This window comes from Pteropus medius, unplaced genomic scaffold (assembly GCF_902729225.1).
Source record: "Pteropus medius unplaced genomic scaffold, Ma_sr-lr_union100, whole genome shotgun sequence".
NCBI classification, from domain to species: domain Eukaryota; kingdom Metazoa; phylum Chordata; class Mammalia; order Chiroptera; family Pteropodidae; genus Pteropus; species Pteropus medius.
The window spans coordinates 2,620,430-2,641,180 of NW_024343578.1; the positions used below are offsets into that span (position 1 = coordinate 2,620,430).

Sequence of the window (20,751 nt, forward strand, 5' to 3'; positions counted from 1 at the left end):
GGGAACCAAAAGGAAAGACATTTAATCTTAAAACTTTCCTAAAACAAAGGAAAAAACCATGCTCTACAACTTCAAATTTTTCTTACAAAGAAAAATTTAATGTTAGATGAGAGGTTGAACCAGACTTAAAGCAGACAGATATTAGGAGAGGTGCAGCCTGTAAAAATGCCAGTTTCTAAGTACTGACTGGAAAACCTCATTGCCGATACCAGAAAGTCAGTCCTGGTAGGCAGTGTTGGACTGGCGATGTTAAGCCACACAGTAAGACCAATACCTAAAAGAGAAACAGTCCCAGATGATGATAACAGTGGTTTAGCCCTTAAGGAGAAACAGTGCTCTCTGCAGCTGGTATTAGGTTACCATAGGCATTGAAGGAGCCACGAGGATAAGAAAAAGTATTTACAGAATTACAATGACAGAACTGCCCTCACAGAGTGCTCGCCCCTCTGAAGCTCTCGCTGGCGAACGCCAGCTCTTTGCAAGGAGAGCTCCTAAATATAATAAAATTATTACACAGTTTTATTATGAAGAACATTTTGCATTTTAATAAAAAAGAATTTACCTCAGGAAATAGTCATTTACAAACCTTGAAGTGTTTTTGCCTGGATTTGGAGTAAGAATGTCTTAAGAAGAGGTAAGGTCTTCACAACAAAGTATTAAAAAAAAAAAAAACACTGATTAACAGGTTGTCTATGTAATATCTAAAAATCTAAACCAAAAATTGCTACCTGTTTGACTGCAGAGAATCCCTGCTAAGGTAACTTGACAAAGTCAGCATAATTCTGTGAACAGAAAAGGAAGCCTCGATGGGTCTAATGATCCAAAAGTGGGTTTTCATCAGGAAGTACAATCAGAGTGAGAGTGCATTCTAATGAAAACATCAGCCCTCATTCAATTGCATATAAAAGCCCTCAGAGAGAACACACAGTACAGCACTGTTTTGTAAAAAGGCAACAATACGATTTATCCCCGGCCTTTTAGTCCTACGGATCTTCATTCTGCTCCCCCTGTCCTCCCTGCCCCAGCACTCCTTATTTCTTAAGACAGGCAGTACCACCATTTCCCAGGAAACATGAGCAGAGGGATTTCATCCACTTGTGCGATTATTCCTGCACTAGACATGCGAAAATGTCCTGTGGGGAGCAGGTAAGAAAACCCGCAACTGTGAATGCCACAGGGTCAGAGTAACCAGCTTGACCTACTCTTGCCACGAACTTATGGGGGGGGGGGCATAAAGAAAACAAGACAGTTGCAACCCATGGTGAATCAAAAGGTACACTATCAAATCATAGAGCTTTTGCCTGAAGAAAAGACGACAAATAGTCATCTGGTATATCTTGTGTAAAGACAGATTTATAGTGACTCAAAATATTTTAGAAAAATCTCTGTAGTGTCAAGTTCTTTTGAACTTAAAATTTTTACCCCCAAAAGATTTTCACTGAATAAATGAGAATTGGCTCTATTTCTATAACTTCTGTTTAGTCCGAGTAAAAATACTAATAATTTCCTAGATTTCAGGGGGGAACCACAATTATTAGGACCCATGGATATTGCTGCAGTTCAAATACGGTACAATAATTACAAAATATAGACCATCTCTTTACAAATACAAATTATAGTATATTACAAGTCATGTACAGTAAATCTATAATTTTTAAACAAACTAGCGTACCTAAGTTGACCTGGTTGCGAGTGCGTTATTATTCCAGTTTACAGTTGCCCTTAGCCGGACAGTCAGAAACCGACCATCTGAGTGATGCTCTCTCATGTAAACTGGCGTCACATAACAGAAAACCTCGTTTATAAGGTCCTGCTTTTCTCAGGATGACAGCTGGTACGTAGGTCCTGACTTACACACTATGTTTCAGAACAGCTAAACAGGAACCAGGAAGCAGTGTATTTTGCGGGGAAGGGTTTAAAAATGGATATGCTGGGCCCAGTGATGTCTGATATGCTAGACCAATGGCTGAGGTAATGACACAGGTATGGTGATCGTCATCACCTTTAACCTTCCCCACCATGCCTGTGGGCAGGTGGGCCTGGGTGAGTGCCTCGGTGCACTCCGAACGAGAGGGCAGGGCTTGTCCGCCCTCAGCCAGGCGCCCATCCTCTGCGAGAGGGCTGGACCTGCTGTTTCCCACAGCTGGGGCTGAGCACATGTGCACAGCTAGCTATTCCCTACCAGGTTTATGGCTTCCTTGAGGCATGACGTCACTTGTACAAAAGTCTAATTGAATATGGACTTTACACTAGTGCCTAAACTTTCCTAACTATGAGGCACTTGTTCCCTGACCCTCTGGCACCCCACCTGAGGCCAGAGACAGCCTGCCCCTCCCTGGGGGCTACAGGGTGGTAATACATATCATTTCATCCGCCAGGTCCTCCTCCTCTCTCCCGGGGTCTGGCTCTTCGTCGCTGTAGCCTGGCCCGAAGTCCTGGAGCTCATAGTCCTGCCTGCTTGAGACAAGGCCCATGTCCCCGTTAGCCCGGGGATGCACATTCCCATTAAGCAGGTTGCTGGCTGCGCTCTCCATCTCGTCAATCGTTAGGTCACAGGCATCGGCAATTTCGTGTTTTGTTGCTGACACGAATTTTGGGTCCCTTGCATATCGTCCTAAGCCCTCGGATATCAGGACCTGCAGAGGAAAGAGGATCAGTGGCATGAATGCATTATAGGATTTTGAGGCGGGAGGATGACAGAAAACCCACCTCAAGCACGTCATAACAGCATGATGTGCTTCTGGGACCCAGCCAGTTATGTTCACTAGATCTCATACATGGTAACTAAACGTACGAAAATGGCTTTGGCTTTGTAATGTCATGGAACTCAAAAACTACACATGGCCCAACCAGAGTGAAGCCCTACGGGAAGAATATTTTCGTATAAACTGCTAATAGTTGCAGGAACAGCACACGTAATCCTAGGTACAGCTAAATTCATGAGACTCAGCAGTGGTGCTGGTTTTATGTACCGCCTCTTTGCTTCTAAGAAGTGGGTGGTGTCCCGATCAGAAGCAAGGCAGCCTTGCTCCGGAACCCGTCTGCCCTCCGAGCCACCACTTGCTCTGTGCAGTGCTCATGACTCCCCACCGCGCTGTGTCTGCAGCCTGCCCTCGGGTGGCATACCAGTGAGCCATACTCACTGCCTCGACCAAGCTGTCTGCACTCCTCTGCTTGTCGCTGTTTTTGTTGCGGAAGCTGCTGGGGACAGTCAGGCTGGCTGGTGTGAAGGTCCGATAGGAGATGCCAGGCTCATCCGTGTACCACGAGCTGCGGTGCAGGGACGGCAGGCTACCATTGATCTGGTCCAGGGCCTCCGACTGCTCGACCTGGATCAGGGGGGTGTAGCACGGCGTCCAGTCCTGGTGTGGTGGGGTCGCTGGAGGAGTGGCCCATGACCGGGTTGAGTGGCTCGGTGAGTACTTCTGCGCTTTACTTGAATCTAGGCCTGCAACTGCCATGATCTGAGGAGAAAGGGGAAGTGGGGAGACCAGAGGTCCTCAGAGGTCCAGGCCTCGGGCCTCCTCAAAATGGACCAAGCACGAGGCACTGTTTTACAGGGGTGGCCTCAACAAGGACTTTGAAAGGGCCCGAGCACACTGAGTAAGTTAAATGAAACGGCGGTAAAAATTTCTAGCAGACTGTATTTTGTTTTTCCCAAAATCCACAATGCATTTCATATGACCGTTCCTAAGCAGGAATCAGTTGCTAATTCATGAAACTACTTCAGAGCAATCAAGCATCAGGGACGACGTACATGCTGTGGTGCGTGAACACGCCACCAGCTTACTCTGGTTTAAGTGCGCAAGTGCATTCAGAGCAAACTAATGGTTCCAGCACTCTCAGGAGAGCACAGCTGGTTCCCTATACGCTCGCGCATCACACGGCCAGCGTTTGTCCAGAAGCACTGGGTACAAGCCTGCTTCTCCTACCTATGGTGGCACCGCGACAGATCCGCCTTGGTGTTCCCACTCTGCACTGGGGAAACCTAAGGCCCAGTTTTGTCACCAGCACAGTCCCATGGGCAAAGCGAAAGCCAGCCAGCGCAGAAAGGACCTGGGCTTGGTCAGGGCAGGGCAGCAGGGCGAAGGTATTTTTTCATGCACATGCCCATGGAGACTTGGTTCTTGGCATTCGATGGCCTGGGCCTTCCCAAGGTTTGTCTTTCTTCCATGATAAAGCAGGACACAAATTAAAACTAACGTAAAAACTGAAGGCAGCAAAGTAAAAAGTTGGCAGAGAGACCTGAAGAGAGAATCTGAAATGTAGCTAGTGTTCATGCGCTGAGGACACTCCAGATGAGAAACCTGCCAGAAGAGCTGGCTCTGTAAACTGACAGACTGGGTGCATACTGCATGATGTCCTTCTCTCCACCTCCCTCCACCTCTCTTCCCAACACACACATACATAAGTGGACAGAATCTCTGATGTGCTCTTTTTAGGAAAAAAAAGTACTATGTTTCTGTCCCTGAGGCAAAGCCCTAGTGAGTGGGCTCTGGCCCCACACTCCATCCTGTCCAGTCGCCCACACTGTGGACAAGTCTTTCTGCTTGGACCACACACCCCATGCGGGCAGGGTCGGAGGCTCGCCCACCCCCGTGACCACAGGGCCCTGCTCACAGAGGGCTCCTTAAATGTGTTTTAATGAAGAAACAACCTCTCAGAGCAAATAAAGGGCAGCGCTGAATGTTCAGGGTCAGTCAAGCGACCACCACTCCCTGGGTCATGAATTGTGCCAGGCCCTGTCTTCAACGCTGAGGATAGATATGGCGGAGAAGACTGTACCTAGGCTGACAGCCCCGCTTTGGAAGCTGGCAGCCTTGGATTCAAATGCTAACTTGGTCACTTACCTCCTGTGTGAGCTTGGGTGTCGCCTACCCTCTCTGATGTTTGCTTATCCATTCAATAGGGTGGGTGCAAGGCTGGGTGGGCCAGCTCACCTGTTGCTGCATCAGGTGCAGAGGCAGGGCCGTGCGGTGGGGGAAGGTGGGGGACGGTGGGACCTCCTCCTGACTGCTCTGCCGACGCAGGCACTCGAAGTTGAAGGAGGATCTTCGGTGGGCTGAGAAGGCAAAACATACCGTGCAGTTGTGAAGCAAGTTGTCTGTCGGGACCCCGGGTGTCAGAGTGGCCCACGGGAAGCGTGGCAGAAAGCCCAGGAGGAAGCAAGAAATATGTCCAAGAAAAAGAACTTGGAGAGGGAAAATGCAGAATAAGCCCAACTGAGGGATGTTTTTAAAAAGTGCAAGTCGATTTCTTATAAAGACCTTGCCTGTTCTCAGGGGGAGGAGCTAAAGGCAGCCAGAGGCAGCTGTTCTGACTTAAAGTCCCTGGTCCCACACTTTGTGGGAAATACAGAATCTCAGACAAGTACACAATCCATTCTAGAATCCCACAGACGCTTACTGACTGCCCCATTCTCACCTTCCAGACATCTAAAGTGTCTCTGGGGGCTGAGGTATCTCAAGGTGCATCTGTGTTTCCCTCTGTCGTAAAGGGAGTGACTTGCTACCCGCCCTATCAGCTCAACCAGATAATAACCAAATTCTTTCATTAGGAAAAACCCAGCTTCCCTAGCACTGAAGACAGAACAAAAAGGAACACCTCTAACTTCAAAGAATGCAGTTGTCCTGTTAACAGCCACTTTAAATAGAGGCTTATATACAGGTCGAGTGGTGACAAGAGATCCAGAGCTTGCGGCTTCACAGGGTACCAGGCAAAGGAGATCAGTTTGAATTCTGGGTCCCCAAGCACGGGCCAGAGGCCTCCCACTGAAAACACCTGCAAGGAAGGAGGAGGTGTTTCAGGAGCCCTACCAATAGTTTGCAAGGCAGTGAGTGGCCAAGCTACTTCAGCAGCTCCTTTCTTGACCTCAGCTTTCTAAGCTCCGGGGCATACTTAAAACTCCATACCCTTAAATTCCTGTTTTGGAAACTGCAGATGTCAGCCTGAGGAGCCCTCCCAGGCATCCTCGAACTGCACAGGAAGCCGCAGGAACTGGTTTTGTGAGGGCCCTGCCCCTAAAGTGCACAAAGACCAAGCAGGTCACTGCCCAATAGGGAGGAACAAGACAGACGACAATCCTGGTCTCACAGGCCTGATGCGCATGGCAGGGCACGCTGGGGCCTCCTCGTTGAGCTGCCTCCCTGGGACAGAGACCTGCGCAACGGCTGCTGTCCTCGTCAGACAGCCTTTTTCTCCCTGCACCATGCAAGGGCAGAATTTAACAATGTTCTAAGGGGGAGGGGCCTCCCTTGTCAACACAGCTTCTAGGATTCTCCTAGGATCAGATGGATGGGGCCCAAGGCTGAGCTGGGAAAGGAAAACCTCCGTCCCGCTCATTCACATAGTGCCGTTCGGTTTTGAAAATAGATCCACATACATCCGTCATCTCGTTTGCTCTGCACGGCCGTCTCTGATGGAGGAAGTAGTCCTACTGAATCTGAGAACACAGGCTGAGGAGTTCCACTTTCTCCCTGCCCAAGGTCTGAACCGGTGGGCAGTGAAGCAAATAAAGTACATTTTATTTGTCCTTACAAATAAAGAGGGCAGCTGCTCTTGCCTGCTCAGCTTCCTAGCTTCCCTGGGGTGGCACCTGTGAGTGATGGGCATTAATGAGGCCACCAACGGGAGGTCCTGAGGAGGGCAGTGGACTCATATGGACAAGGGGCCTCCGCCCAGCCTAACCTGCATGTGCGTCAACCAGTATTTAGGGAGACCAGAACTGCTCTGTGTTTAGGGCTGTGCATTAAATATTAACCATGGAAATGGGTTTGATTACACTTCCCAGCAAGGCTATGACAGCTGGAGAGAGACAGAGGGCCCCAGGCGCCACCTAACCACACTTGTTATTGTGCATGTAGTCTGTAGACTTGGAGCCGATATGTCTTGGCTATTTTTGGTTACTGATTAGAGTACTGCTCAAAAATATGCCTCATTCCTTAGAAACACCAGAAGAGGATATTCTTTAACCTCGATCCAAATGACCACATGTCCAAAATCAAACTGTCCAGCTAGGATCTGGCAGGGGCCACTGCTGCATTTCTTTCCCTGGCCCGAAGGTGACCCAGATCTCCTGGCAGCACCAGTTATGCCCCCTGCACAAGAAAACCAGGTAGGGGAGCATCCAGCTCCTGCCCCTCCTCAGCAGGATGGGATTCTCCAGTCTCGGGATGGGAACGCCTACTCTGGAGGTCACCGCCAAGGCCAAACCCTGCCCGGCGAGCAGAGGGCACCAGCAGGCTGGAGGCTAAGATAAAAGGAGGGTGAGGAAGGGAGAAAGGAGGAGAATACCATGGTGGGGACTTAGGAAAGACAGACACCAAGAATCCCCAGGTACTGCACCATCAGAGACATGGGCCTTGGTCAAAGAGACTTGGGCTAAACCCAGCTCCGCACATGGGCCGATCCCTTCTGCCCTGAGGGTCGGTTACCCCACCCATAGAGCGGGCCTGACAACAACAATGGTGCATGTCTTGCTCATCTCTCAGGAGATCCCAGGCTCAAAGGCAATGCTGAGGTTCACAAAAACCCCTCATCAGATGCTCTGTGCTGTGTGACTTCAGGGCCCATACTGTCTTTCTCTGTTCTCAGAGAGTCCAGAACAGTGCTGCAGTGGTTTGAACTCTACCACATGGGATACAGATGAGAAAGAAAGGAAAGCTAATAAGATCCCCAAGCAGGGGCTGGTCTTGAGGGCTACAGATCCATCCCCGACATGGAAGGACCACGCCCATCATCGCCTTTCCCTGCAAACTCTGGAGCTGGGTGAGGGAGGCACACTGTTTTCTGAGAAGCTTCACCCCAAACAAAAAATCTGGCCTCACATGTTGGGGTGGGAGGTAGTAGACGTCTTCTTGGAGATCTCCGGGAATCATAGCCAACGGGCGAGTCATCGTCCTCCAAGAAGCCTTGGGGGTGATGGTAGCCTCGGGGCCGCTCGAAGTCCAAGTTGCTGCCTGGGTATCGGTTGTAGTAAATGTAGTTTTGCCTGGTGATCAAAAAGACAGAGAGAGACAGAGAGAGACAGAGAGAAAGGGTCACTAGTTAACAAGCCCTTTGCTCAAACAGACCCATGTCTACAATCCTTTCCCTACCTCCCTGGGCACAGTAGGACTAGCTGAGAATAAAGCAGTCTTAAGCTTCACGGAAGATTCTAGATGGAGGGCAAGGGCTGTTACAGATTGGTTCAGGACGTCAGGCCTGTAATGAGTGAGGTGCTGGTGGTTTCCTTCTTACTGAGGCAGCCTTAGACCTAAGTCAGATGTAGATTGCAGATTTTCTGCAAGCTTGACTTTCACCCATTCACTTCCTCCCTGAGGACACTTCTTCTGAATGCCTGCCCTGGTAGGTGCTGGGCTGGGCACCAGGGACACAAAGATGCATGAAGCACACTCCACACTCCAGGAGATTAGCAAATACTACTTGCACAGAGATGCCTAATGCAGTTGGAGAAAGTCAGCACTAGAAGAGAGGAGCTGAGGGTGGGTTCTGTGAGCTTTTGGTGGGTGGGCATTTCAATTTCAGTCAGGAAATGAAAAGCAAAGCCTTGCAGCAGGCCCTTCAGGAGAGGGTGGAATTACGCCAGCAGAGGTGGGAAAGGGCGTCCAACTGGTGGACATGGTGGGAGCAATAGCCCTGAAGAAGGAAAGTCAGAATCCATTTGGTCAGAATCAGTGGTTCCAGAAATAAGGCACTGAGGGAGCCCGAGGGAGGAACTAGGAGAGGGTAGGGTGAGGGAGGGTCCAGCTGTGGCTTGCCTAGAATACGAGGCTAACATTTATTAACAGCTCAGATGCCAGAGGGACCTCATGGCAGTACCACGTCTACTTCAATGGACCACTTGTTCATGGTGAGATGCAATTTACAGAGAATAGGGTGATAGGTGGCCTTTGGCCCCCTGCACTGCCTACTACTTGTCCTAAAGTAAAGTGCCCCCTTTAACTGCAAACATTCTTTCTTTGGGACAGAAGCCTGAAGAGGCAGCTCTGTTGAGAGATGCCACTCTGACCTTTTGTCCCCATCTCCAGGAAAGAGTCCTTGATGGGAGTGGGAAAAAAGTGTTGTTCATGAAGATCCCACCCAAGCTGCAGGCTTGCAGACAGAGCATTAGCATTAACGAAATAAAAAGAGATCTCTCAAGAGACAAAGGACTGATAGAAAGGGCTAACCCTCCGTGAGGCAGGCCCAGCTCTCATTTCTGGGACCTTTACTAAAAGGCCTCACAAGCTCCTGGTAGAAATAAGTCGACAGGCCTGAAAGAGCAGCATCTACTCCACCTCTCTCTGGCCCTGTTTCTTCTGCTTTGACTTTTCCTCTGGCCTGAAGTCTGTGCTCGTGGTTTGCTTTCCAGGGCAGTCCTGAAAGCAGCTGCTGGCGGCCTGTGGCAGAGCACAAGGGACGTGAAATAGCCAGGCCTCCTAATGTCAGCCCACGCCACAGAGCTGCTCACCTGCTCTCAGTTGGCGAGCTGTCGTCCTCGTAGCATTCCTCCCCACTGAAGTACTCCTGGTCTCCCAAGCAGCGGGGGTCCCTGAAGTAGCTGTGTATCTCTGGGTCTTCCCGGCAAATAGTTGGGAACTGCTCATCTCCTGAGTCGGACCTGCAGTTGGGTGGGAGAACCTGAGCACCTGGGCAGATGGCGGACAATTTTGCAGCCATGCCTCTGCATGCAGCCAGCACCCCTGCCAGATGCGTTCTTGGCTAATCCCTGGACACACCTGCCTCAAGCAGGACTGGACTGTTAAGGCCTCTAGTAATAGTGTGTGTGGCAGGGGGGTGGGGGGAGGGGAGCGGTGTACACGTGTGTGCACCAGGAGGAGCTCCTGTCTCGGTATCTTGCACATGCTGGCGCCCAGGGCCTTGGAGCCAAAGGAGTAGATATAATTTGGGGAACAGAATAAGAAAATGGGCCTAGAGTCCTGCAATGATTGGTAGTCCTGGGAAAAAGATTCTGGGCTCCCGGGCCACCTATTCTGATCCCTGCTTCTTCCCACCCAGGCCCCATGTGACTTCAGAGCCTAGAACAAAGAAGTTCCCTTCCCACCAACTTTCCACTGCATCTGACCCAGTAAGGGGGGCAAGGGTTTTGGAGACTCTCATGAACAATACCTGCCAAGTTTTCAAAGAATGCCTTCTGCCCCAGGACTGTCGCAATGTCTCCCTGAAACCCTGCAGACCTGGCCTCCATCCTCGGAAAACCAGCCAGGCTCTGTGACATCACCTCTCTCCAGTGAGAGGCCTGTGCTCCCTCCGAGTTCTTCACTCTTTCCCTGCTCTCCTCCAGCTCAAGATTTCACTTGATGTAATTAAACCAGCACACCTATCCTCCCCATCACCAAGAAAATAACCAGCCTGCCCACAGTTCAACCAGGTTCAGCAAATGGGGAGCAGAATACGATGCATGTGCTGAGGGCTTCATGGGAAGCAAAGAAGACCTGGTCCTTGGTCTTCAGAAGGTTGGGGTCATGCTTTTACCAAGGCCCAGAAGAGGCCTGACCCCAGAAAGCAGTAGGCATTGCCCACCTTCACAGGCCCGGGTACCAGGAGTGCACAGCAGGCTCTCCCAAGTCCATTCTGAGGCCTGCAGAGGCTAGTCTGTGGGCTCCTGACACGTGAATATCAATTCTTGGGCGGTAACCATCTATGCAGAAAGCCACTACCTCTGACTCCTGAGCCATAATATCATAGTTGGCTCAAAGGAACTTTTCATCTCTCCGCATTCAGAGAGGCCAATTGGTCACACTTATAATACACAGTATTTAACACACAAACATAGGCAATGAGCACATACCTAATGTAAGTTTCATAATAGCGGGTTCTATCCAGGAAAGGCAAAACAAGGGAGGGAGGGAGAAGATAAAAGTTAAATATTTCCAGCAAAATTTAAAATGCAGTTATCAGGCTACTTCCTAGAGCAGGGTTTGGCAAACTACAGGTCACAGGCCAGACTCTGGCTGCGACCTGTTTCTGTGTGACCCACGAGCTATGGAGGGTTTTTACATTTTTAAAGGATTGAAAAAAAAATCAAAAGAAGAAAAATATTTCATCACCTGTGATGTTCACATTTTAGTGTCTAAAAATGAAGTTTCATCGGGACACAGCCGCACCCACGCATTTACATATTGTCTGTGGCTGCTTTTTTGCTACAGTAGCAGAGTTGAGTAGCTACAATAGACCATATGGTGCCCAAAGCCTAAAATATCCACCATCCAGCCCTCTACAGAAAAGGTTTGCCAACCCCTGTCCCACAGTACGTTGGCACAATGGGAGAGGGTAGAGTTTGCAGCTGCTGCCATTTGAAGGGGTGTCTCATATAGCAGGATATTGGATGGCAGGTGGCCCTTTATCCTTCAGGGTCATCATGTGGCTACGGCCCAAAGAGGCCATGACCTCGTGGCACTCACAGTTTCAATTGCAAATGTCTACTGGGCATTTCCTGCTCATGTGCCAGAGCATGGGGGGCAAGGAGGACATTACCAAGTGCAAACACGTTTTAAAGGTTACCTTTTAATACTGGACCTTCTTTGAGGCTCATGGTCATGCTTGTGGGAGGAATGATGCCCATTTTCAGACACATGCTCAAGGTTCCCAATGCTGGGCCGCTTTCCAGGGGCAGCTTTGGACATATTGGCATTATTGAGATTGGCATTTGTTGAGCTGGGAACTTGCTTTCCTATGGAATTATGGTTATGATGGTTATGACACACCGAATTTCCTGCTGGAGGAAACAGCGGTTTCTCAGTATCACTTGCAGGTGGAATTGAAGGCCTTTGGACATGCAGGGGACGGTGGGTGGTATTGGTCTGCTGAAGGGAATCTCTCCTATCACTATTAACATGATTGACATGGTTTCCAAGCAGGGCACCATTTCTCTGCAAAATAATGGGAGACAACACCAGGTAATTTAACAAGTATTTGATGCAGGCTAGCTATGTTAGGTAACTTTTTCTACATGAAAAACAAATTCTAGGTAAGCTCCATAGGATCCCTGGAAAACAACCCGAGGGTCTCAGTGATCGGGGTGAATGTGTCTGTGTGGCAGCTGGTCCCCCTGAAATGAGGAAAGTTACAGATTCCTGAGCCAGGGAGTAAGCTCTCAGCTGTCACTTGAGTATGCTCTTCCAGTTGCTCCAAGTTGAGGTGACTTAGAGCCAGCAGGGCTGGTTGGCAGCCCCGGCAGTTGAGGTTGGGTGGCGGGCATGCTCTTTGGGCTGGGGGTCTGGGGCCAGCTGGCAGATCAAAGAGCTGGCCCAGGGAAGAAGGGGTTAGTGCAGGCAAGCAGCTGCCAGAAGCACCCAGGATGCCCATCCACACCGGCCAGTGGCTGTGGCCAAGCTCCTTGGAAGCTGTCAGCATGGGGCAGAGGAACAAGCTCTGGAAGGGCAGGCCTGGCCTTAGAAGAGGTATTGGTGAATGGGGAGGGTCTGCTGGGGCAAGTGCATGGCCCACAAGCCCCGCTAGGCTCTGGGGCTGGTTTGCATTCTCCAGGCTCTTTTGTGGATCATTAACTGCCCAAACTGGAGTCCTGCCCCACTATTTCCAAGCGGCCAGTGTGTAAGCTGTGCGTGGAATAATTACTTTGAATACATCTTCCTCTTCCTCTCCTTTTGTTTCCTCGGGCTCGTCATCTTGCAAATCACATGATATAGCACGCCGGATTTCTGGCCCGATGTCATGCAGTGTCCTTAATCCCGCCTAGATCAATGAAAATGGCAAAACAGATTAGACAACACGGGCGCCCTGAGCCCGGTCTGGATCCTGGCTTTGCTCCTGCCTGATTCAGCTGTGGGAGGGGTAGGTTTCTTCAAAGGATAGCCTGGGGAACTGACCGCTTGTTTGAATGTAACTAAAGGAGGCCCTGCAGCTTTGGGGTTGTATGATATGGTCAGAGGTACAAGATGGTCCTAGGCTGGGATGCTTAAGACCCTCAACCCAGGAAACTCCGTTTCAAATACTCCCACTTGCAGGGAACAGTGCCTGGTTATGAGTACTAGGTCTGCCTTGGCCAAGAGCCCATGTCTAAATGACAGTCTATGGAAGGAGGTCCTGCAGAGCCCCACACAGGGAGGGGGCCGGGCCTGGCTTGCTTTTCTACTAGGAAGGTGGCAAGGACTCACTGGCTTTGTCCAGGATGAGGAAGCTGAGGCACAAGTGCCAGAGGGCAAGCAGACCAAGTAGCCATTGGGCCACTGATTCCGCTAAAAAGCCATGGGAACGAGGAAGTGACACAACACACCGCAGCCAACAGCACACTCAGGACCGTGACAAAATGGACTGACACCCACACAGACCTGGGCTGCTGTGCAGTGCCAGCCTCTGTGGCCATCTATGGTACCCTGGCTTGTAGCCTGTGCTCAGGCTGAGAACTTGCCAACGGTCAGTTCATCCTCTTGAAGACCACAACACATTGAAAGGGGCTCACCAGCCTCTGGAGGCAATATGAGAGCTATAAGCTGACCCCTCCAGGCCCCTCACAGACATTCTGCATTCCCCTGAGGCCCTCACAGCTGGCCTTCCTTACCTTCGGTCCTAGACTCCATTGGGACAGGGCCTGAGAGAGGCTTTCCAATTTTCCCTGCTTCTTTAGAGAAAGTTTTGAGATGCTTAGGAACTATATATGGGGAAGGTGTAGTCACTGGCTCTGAGAAAACTATGATGTTTTGACCATCAATATGAAAAAAAATAGCATGCTGACTCGGACTAATAAGGACAGTAATAGCTACTTTATTCTTTCTCATAAAAACACATCTGAAAGAGGCATTTCCTCCCCGCCCCAGGTCTAAGGCCACCTGTTTGTACCTGACCGGCACCCCCTCAATTACTGTCAGTCTGTCTGCAAACGAAGCAGCCACTAAAGGCTTGGAGAATGTCTGCAACCTGGCTCTGCAGGTCTCCATCTGCAGCTAACATTCCAACATCAGGACGGTCTACAGAGGAGACCTGGGCCAAGTATGAGTTGTCAGGGGAGGGGACCACTTCCTTGTCCTTCCTCCATAGCCCCCAGCAGTGGGTAGGCATAGGAGATAGACAAAAAGTGATGACCATACTTGAGATATGCCCAGCAGTGGCAAGGGGGGCGGGGAGGGGAGGGGACGGGGGCCACAGTCTGGCCAGATCCAGTAGGGCTGGGCCTACTGGTGTGGGAATGCTCAGACTCATCTTCTGCAGACACCAGTGGTGGTGACGTTAATTTAGAATGTTAAGTTGTATGGGAAATTCCCAATGGGCTCTCTTGAAAATGGCCTCCTCCATAATAGCACTCAGCCTATGAAATGAAAGGTGGCACACAAGCCTGGGTCTGCTTCGAACCAGTCTTTGAATAGAGGATCAGCAGGTATTTACATTTCATGAGTTGTAGGGGTGAGAGCTGCCCGAGTCAAAATTGTAAGGTTTCTACCTAGGAATGCTGTGGTCTTATAGGGGAAAGACACACATGTCCCAAGGCCAAACCCAGAACAGTTCATGGTGTGTCAGTGAGGCTGCCTCTCACTCATCCCTCTGATCACAGGCACAAGATGCACATACACGCACATGTGCACACACATGCACACACACATGTACACACATGTACATGACTCTCTTTCACTCTGACGCGCGCGCACACACACACACATTCCCTCTCTCGGGATCCCCAAGTCCAGCACATCTGAGCCCAGGGAATCACCTGGCTCGGAGGTGGATCCACCTGCCATTCTCACGGAAACATCAAGACAAGCCTAATGTCAAGTTGGGTGAAAGGTCTTAGGCAGCAGAGCTACAGGCATGTGTAGAAAGGTCGAGCCCAGTAATATTAAACAGCCTGCATTCATTCAGCATTTTCGAGGGCACAATTATTAAGGGAAGATAAGCTAAGGTCATGTTCAAGGCTGATTTTGGATCCCTGGGGAGAAAAGGCTGTTGCATATCTGATGCCCCCAAACAAGAGACCAAATTTGAGACACCTGCAGCTGTCCCCACCAAACAAACATAGGTGATGATGCACTAAGTCAACACCCCTAGGTAAATGACGCATATTAATCTGTGTCATGTGGCAGCATGGGCCAAGAACACTGAGTTTAAATAACAATAGATAATCTTGTTCACTGTCATTCAACTGATTGGACTAGACCTGATTAAAAGAAATAGAAAACTATTTATTTGGATAATTTTTAACATCATCCTGTTTACGGGTTGACATTTCACTGAAATACACATATAACATAATTGCATAATAAAAACAAAAACTGTCTCCAGCACATCGTCGATGATACACAAGAGTAGGAGAGTGCAGTGAACAGACACAGGACAGAGAGTTTGTTTGCAACATAAATCATGGAAAAAATTGAGAGATGGACCAAGAGGCCATTTCCAAAGACAAATAATGACAACATATTTATTAAAGAGACATCAAAGAAGGAGAGAAAGCATCACTCTTCCCAGACAGGAAAGCAGAGGCTTAGAAATCATGATTATATTTTGCTTGCTCCACGCAAGAAGAAACACACCTTCTAAGAGTCAGGGACTGACTTTACTCTTTCACATGGGATCTGGGGAAAGATGGGCAGGTAGGGGGACACCAGGGGTAGGGTTGTCTGCCAGGGTTTGGAATGAGGGAAACAGATGTTCCTAAAGTTGAAACGAGGCTTAAGCACAGCACCCTGAATTTATTACATATCACAAAACATGATAATGAAAATTTTCTAGCACACATATCAAGCTAAAAGGTAGCTTAGGCTGCTCCAAAAATTAATTCCATAGGCACAAGTTCCAATCCCCCCAAATTCAGAAAACTATCTTAAATCCTTGAAAAAAGAACATTTTTTTCTTGAAATAAACACTTTATAATCAGTAAAATTATCTATTCTTTCATATTTCATATCTGTGTCTAACTGTATCAGCAAAATACTATTTTAAGTTGAAATGTGGTCATAGCACTTAAACCAACACAATGAAAGCCATATAAAGTCATTCCGTTAACATCACAGTAGAACTATGGTTTTGAATAAACACAGAATTGCTATAAAATATAAACAGTATTGATTTAAGATGTCCAATCATATAAAATATTAAACAGAATCAAGCCAAGTTTCTGGTCAATTTTTAAATGCTAGATGTTATCATAAATATTTTTTTTTTATTAAAAAAGAAATGGCGCTTTGCCTGTAGACTGCTGCTTTAAATTTTAGACACCATTTAATTGGAATTTTATAGATATTTACTCTATTGAGTGATTAAGTCATACAAAAAAAAAACACAAACTATAAAATCTCTCTAAATATTTCTGAAGCAATAGCATAAAATTATGATATTTTCACATCAAATATGAACGTCCATTTACATTCCTTTCTCTTCCCCTCTTTTAGGGTTAGGGTTTTCCTACCTGGGTGCATTTGCAATGCTTTCTCTGCCTGTCTCCCTAAGTTAGCTCCATCAGACACACCAGTCATCTGCCAGCTCTCAGAACCACGGCAAGCATGCACAAACCCCTCCTGAACCTACACTGTAACAGTGGAGATAAGAGATGTGAGCCTCCAGTCGGGACTGGGTCGGACCATTCATCTTCAGAAGTGAATGCCAGGCTTTCAGACTCCAGCCAAAGAGCCTTCGCTTGGCAGAGCCTGTTTTCTATCACAGGCAGGTTTCGCTCAGCCAGGGCTGGCTGGCCCTGGTCAGGCAAGTTCTGGTTAACCCTTCGGCAGGATTCAGCCCCTGCCCAATCAGCTGGATGATTTTAGACTGCCTCCCTTAGAAGAAAAATCCGGAGATTAAGTTCTTATAGAATAAATGTGCTCAGCTACGAGCTGTCCCCCGCCTCCTCTGCATGCACACATCACACATGGGTACACCCCTTCTTTTGTCATTGTTTTACTCTAGGGAAAATGTAATGGTGTGGCCTTTATGTCTGTTATGAACAGTCCTTGAGTTATATATTAAAGGTTAGAATCATAAGCACGATGCTCCATGAGTCATCCATGGTGATTCCAACCCTCACTGAAAAATCAGCTGTAACGCTACCCCGCAAGTCACTCTTGGGGTTGCATTCAGCTGTATATAACACGTTTGTTACCATCTCTTTGAAAAATAAAAGAATATTTAAAAAAAATTACCTTAAATTTTGATCTGTGGCATTTCCCTGCAAATAATCTGACAGAGCTATCAGTTTTAGGTCTACTTTGATTCTTGGCTGTAGTTTTAACACCAGAATCAGGGGAATTCTTGCCAATTTCCTGATAACAGAGAGAGTATTACTTTAAATTTAGGCTTGGCAGAAGCTATAAACTGTGACTACTATTCTGATCCATCTTTGTACCTGTCATTTTAATCTCACATACTTTATCCTACTACATCCTGGCAGGGAGGGTAGGTGGGCCAAGCTTATTCTCATTTATTTATTTAAGTGCCCTGCCCAAACTCCCAGGCCTGTGGTTCCTGTGACACCATGCTAGCCTCACCTCAATCACCACCAAGGCGAGGTCGTTGGGTCTACAGAAAAGAGTGCTGGGATCAAGCTTCAATCATACATTCATTCATGATCATGACCCCACATGGCTGTGGGTACCATCCAATCAAGGTTAACCTTCTTTCAACTAACTTAGCAAAGCTCTTGTATCACTAAGTCAACGTAAAAATGACAAACAGTCACATGATGCCCCTGAAACTGATCCTCTGCTTGGCACACAGCCTTGTTTCAGTTGTGCCAATCTGAGGAACCAAGACCTTTAAAAATATTGTCTGTCATGCCCTATTTCAGATTCCTCCAAATCAGCACAGGCAGTGAGACGTGACCATGCAGGGCAAAACTCTGTCTGAACCTAGCTGGACACTAGGGACACAGGCAGCTCCGTGTCTAGGTGAATGGGTTGGGACTGGGAAGGGGCCTGGGAGGGAAAGAAAAGTTCAAGTTAAGGACAGTGTTATACACAAGAGGCTCTTTAACCAGGGAGATCATAAAAAGGCTAAAGCACCCTTTTCCTTTAGGGGAGATTTAGGATCCTTCCCCTCAAGCAGCAGTTCTCAAAGTGTGGTCCAGGGACTCTGGGGCTCCCTGAGACACCTTCAGGGGTCCATACGGTCATTGACATCTGCCTAATACCAGAATGTTCTTTACCTTGTACACTTCCATTTTCTCATGCCAGCACAGAGGGCGCATGATGTCATCATTCTGGCATCTTTGTGCTTGCACATTCTATTTTTAAAATTTCTCAGTTTAAATTTCTAATGCACTACATATTGTTATATAGGGGTCCTCATTAATTTTTCAGGGTGTAAAAGGGTCCTGAGACCAGAGCTTGAGAACTGCTAATAACCCATCTTCAGACAGGCAACAATATCCTTTCTTCAGGCAATGGATTCTTCACCCCATCTAAGATTCCTGTTTTGAACTGACCTTTCTCCATTTGGGGAAGAAATGTCCTTCGCGGGGCATCCCTGAGCTAGCCTTTGGCAAGTCTTAACAGACTGCCCTCACTGTGTCTTAGAATGACATTCTCTCCCGTTACCCAAACTGCCATCTCTCCTAGGTCTACTATGTGCCAGGGAGAACAAATCCACATAGGCACCTATCCAACCCTGGAACCATTAGTGTTAGCAAGCTCCTTACCATGGATAATCGAATGCTGACATTTCTGGGCTAATGAGGAGTACTAGATGGATACTATTCAATAACACGTGACAATAATTATAACCTTTTGCTACTATATAACTTGCCTTAACTCCTTTTCAGTAACTTTATCTTCTCAAAGACTTCTGAAAATAATAATTACTATTCTCAGAGGGGAAAGATCTGCTTTTCAGAATCCAGTACCCAGCAATCCTGTGGATTTAATTTTTAATTGGGTCACACCATAGTGTAAGCTATTGAAGAAGAGCCTGATCTTGCATCTGTTTCTCATGACCTATGTTGTGTAGCACCATGGTTTAGGTACCAAGTCTGCTGAGTGAGTCTGTGAAGATTCTAAAATAATAAACTTGGGTCTCAACTCCTATAACTTTCCTACATTTAAATCTATACCCTTCCACTGGAATTTTAGGAGAAAGGACAGAGATGCCTGCAGTTTGACTGTAAACTGAGTTTCAGGAAAGCCTTGTTTTTCTTTTGAGTGCAGGCCGGAGGCAGCCCCTATGATTGCTGGTTGTCTTTCATGAACTGGCCTTGGCTACAAACCACAGCTTGACTCAGCAAACACAGCCAGGCCTATATGGGGAAAAATTCTCATTTCATTTAAACCATTTCCTAAGTACCATCTAGAAAGTTACTACTTTCCAGTTCTGACTTATTTAGAAGAACTGTGAAGAAAGACATGTGGAAACACCGGCCATGGGAATTGCTTGGGGCTGTTCTGCTAAAGGTCTGGCATATGGAAACTTAGATCTAGAAGACAGCTGGTCGCAATGGCCCTTTGAGACCAAGGTAACACAGGCAGTGGGGTGAGAGTGTACTATCCTTCAGTGTTTAATAAATCTGACATCAGGATGGGTCGGAAACAAACAGGGATCATTTGTGTGGTCTGGGACTGCCCACAGGGCTGACCAGCTTCCTTTGCAGGGATGGTACACCACATTCTTAATATGGTGTACCATCACAGGCATGACCCAATCAGAGCAGAAGTGGGCAGGGTCCTGGAGGCCCCCATTACACCAGGCATTAGCCCTTTAGCTGCTGGATCACAGAAGGGTCAGGAGAGAGGCCAGGATGCTGGCGAAGTGGGGAGACTCAAGGTGCTGGGGAGTCACAGTTATTAACTAGCAGGTACAGACTCAACATCTTCACAAGGGGTCCAACCATACTGGAGTTTGCCAGCCAGCTTTCAACCCCATCCCCACATCGCCAGCCACGGTGCTGTGTGAAGAAGTCAAACCTGGTCTCGGGCCTCAGGAACTCTGCGGTGAGAATCCATAAAACCTACTATGAGCTCCTAGACTTAACTACAGTCTGCACATGTGGGAGTAGAATTGGGAGCTGAGCCCATTTCCATAGTGAGGCCAGAAAGTCCACTTAGGTCCAGGCAGGTCAGACCAGTTGGTATCATGAGCCATTTGGGCCAAAGGGCAAAGATCACAGCACAAAAGACATCACTAGAACAGACCTCAAGGCTGAGAGGGACCCCGTCAGTGATACACAGGATCGGCCTGCAGGACTTCCACTAGTAATGCTCTTCCCACTGGTGGCACTGCTTCCCTGCTCTGCCTGGTCTTCGGTGAGCACAGCCAGGAGGAGGCTTCCTTGCATTCGGCTGGCTCTCTCTACCTCCTTCTCCACGCCCCCACAAGCACCCACACACGCAGCCACCAGTCTACCGAGACCAGGGCAGGCAACAGGGGCCAATAAGCCTTCTTTCCTCTATATTCCCTTCAGAAACGTCGAGTTTTTACACTACGGTTAGTTTTGAATATTGACTTTAAAACTCAAATTGGCTCCTTTGGGCATCTTAGTCTCGGTATCAGATGTACAGGCTCCTCAACCAGTGCTTGGAATCAGCTGAGCATTTCAGGAGGGAGGCCCTCATGAAGCAACTCCTTGGGCAAAAATCTCCTGCTCGTAAGACGTGAAAACCCAACCTGGAAGAGTTACCTCTGTTTACGTCTTTATGCATTCCCATGATATCTTAAAAAGGGGAGAATTCTCTTTCTCAATAAAATCACTACAGTACAGAACGGAAGAGTTAAAGAAAAACAGGAATTTCTTAAAGTTCTGGTAGTAAACAGGCATACGATATTATTATTGTTGTAGTCTTAATAAGCAATTATACGTTCAAAGTGCTTTACAATCAC

At 48.0% G+C, this 20,751-nt stretch overlaps 1 protein-coding gene across 6 annotated transcripts in view; it reads right to left on the minus strand.

The window, feature by feature from the left end:
• Positions 1-76: 76 nt before the first annotated feature.
• CACNA1D (calcium voltage-gated channel subunit alpha1 D) overlaps positions 77-20,751 on the minus strand; it is a 299,481-nt gene continuing 278,806 nt past the window's right edge. For 5 of the 6 annotated variants that reach the window (XM_039867426.1, XM_039867431.1, XM_039867429.1 and 2 more), the window contains 7 exons: positions 12,580-12,696; positions 11,506-11,873; positions 9,452-9,601; positions 7,827-7,990; positions 4,941-5,062; positions 3,144-3,464; positions 607-2,636 (listed from right to left, as the gene is read on the minus strand). In XM_039867426.1, the coding sequence (XP_039723360.1) occupies positions 2,343-2,636; positions 3,144-3,464; positions 4,941-5,062; positions 7,827-7,990; positions 9,452-9,601; positions 11,506-11,873; positions 12,580-12,696 (1,536 nt within the window). In that variant the 3' untranslated portion in view covers positions 607-2,342. Of the gene's footprint in view, positions 2,637-3,143; positions 3,465-4,940; positions 5,063-7,826; positions 7,991-9,451; positions 9,602-11,505; positions 11,874-12,579; positions 12,697-20,751 lie in introns of all 6 variants that reach the window. The other variant, XM_039867427.1, reaches the window with a different exon arrangement.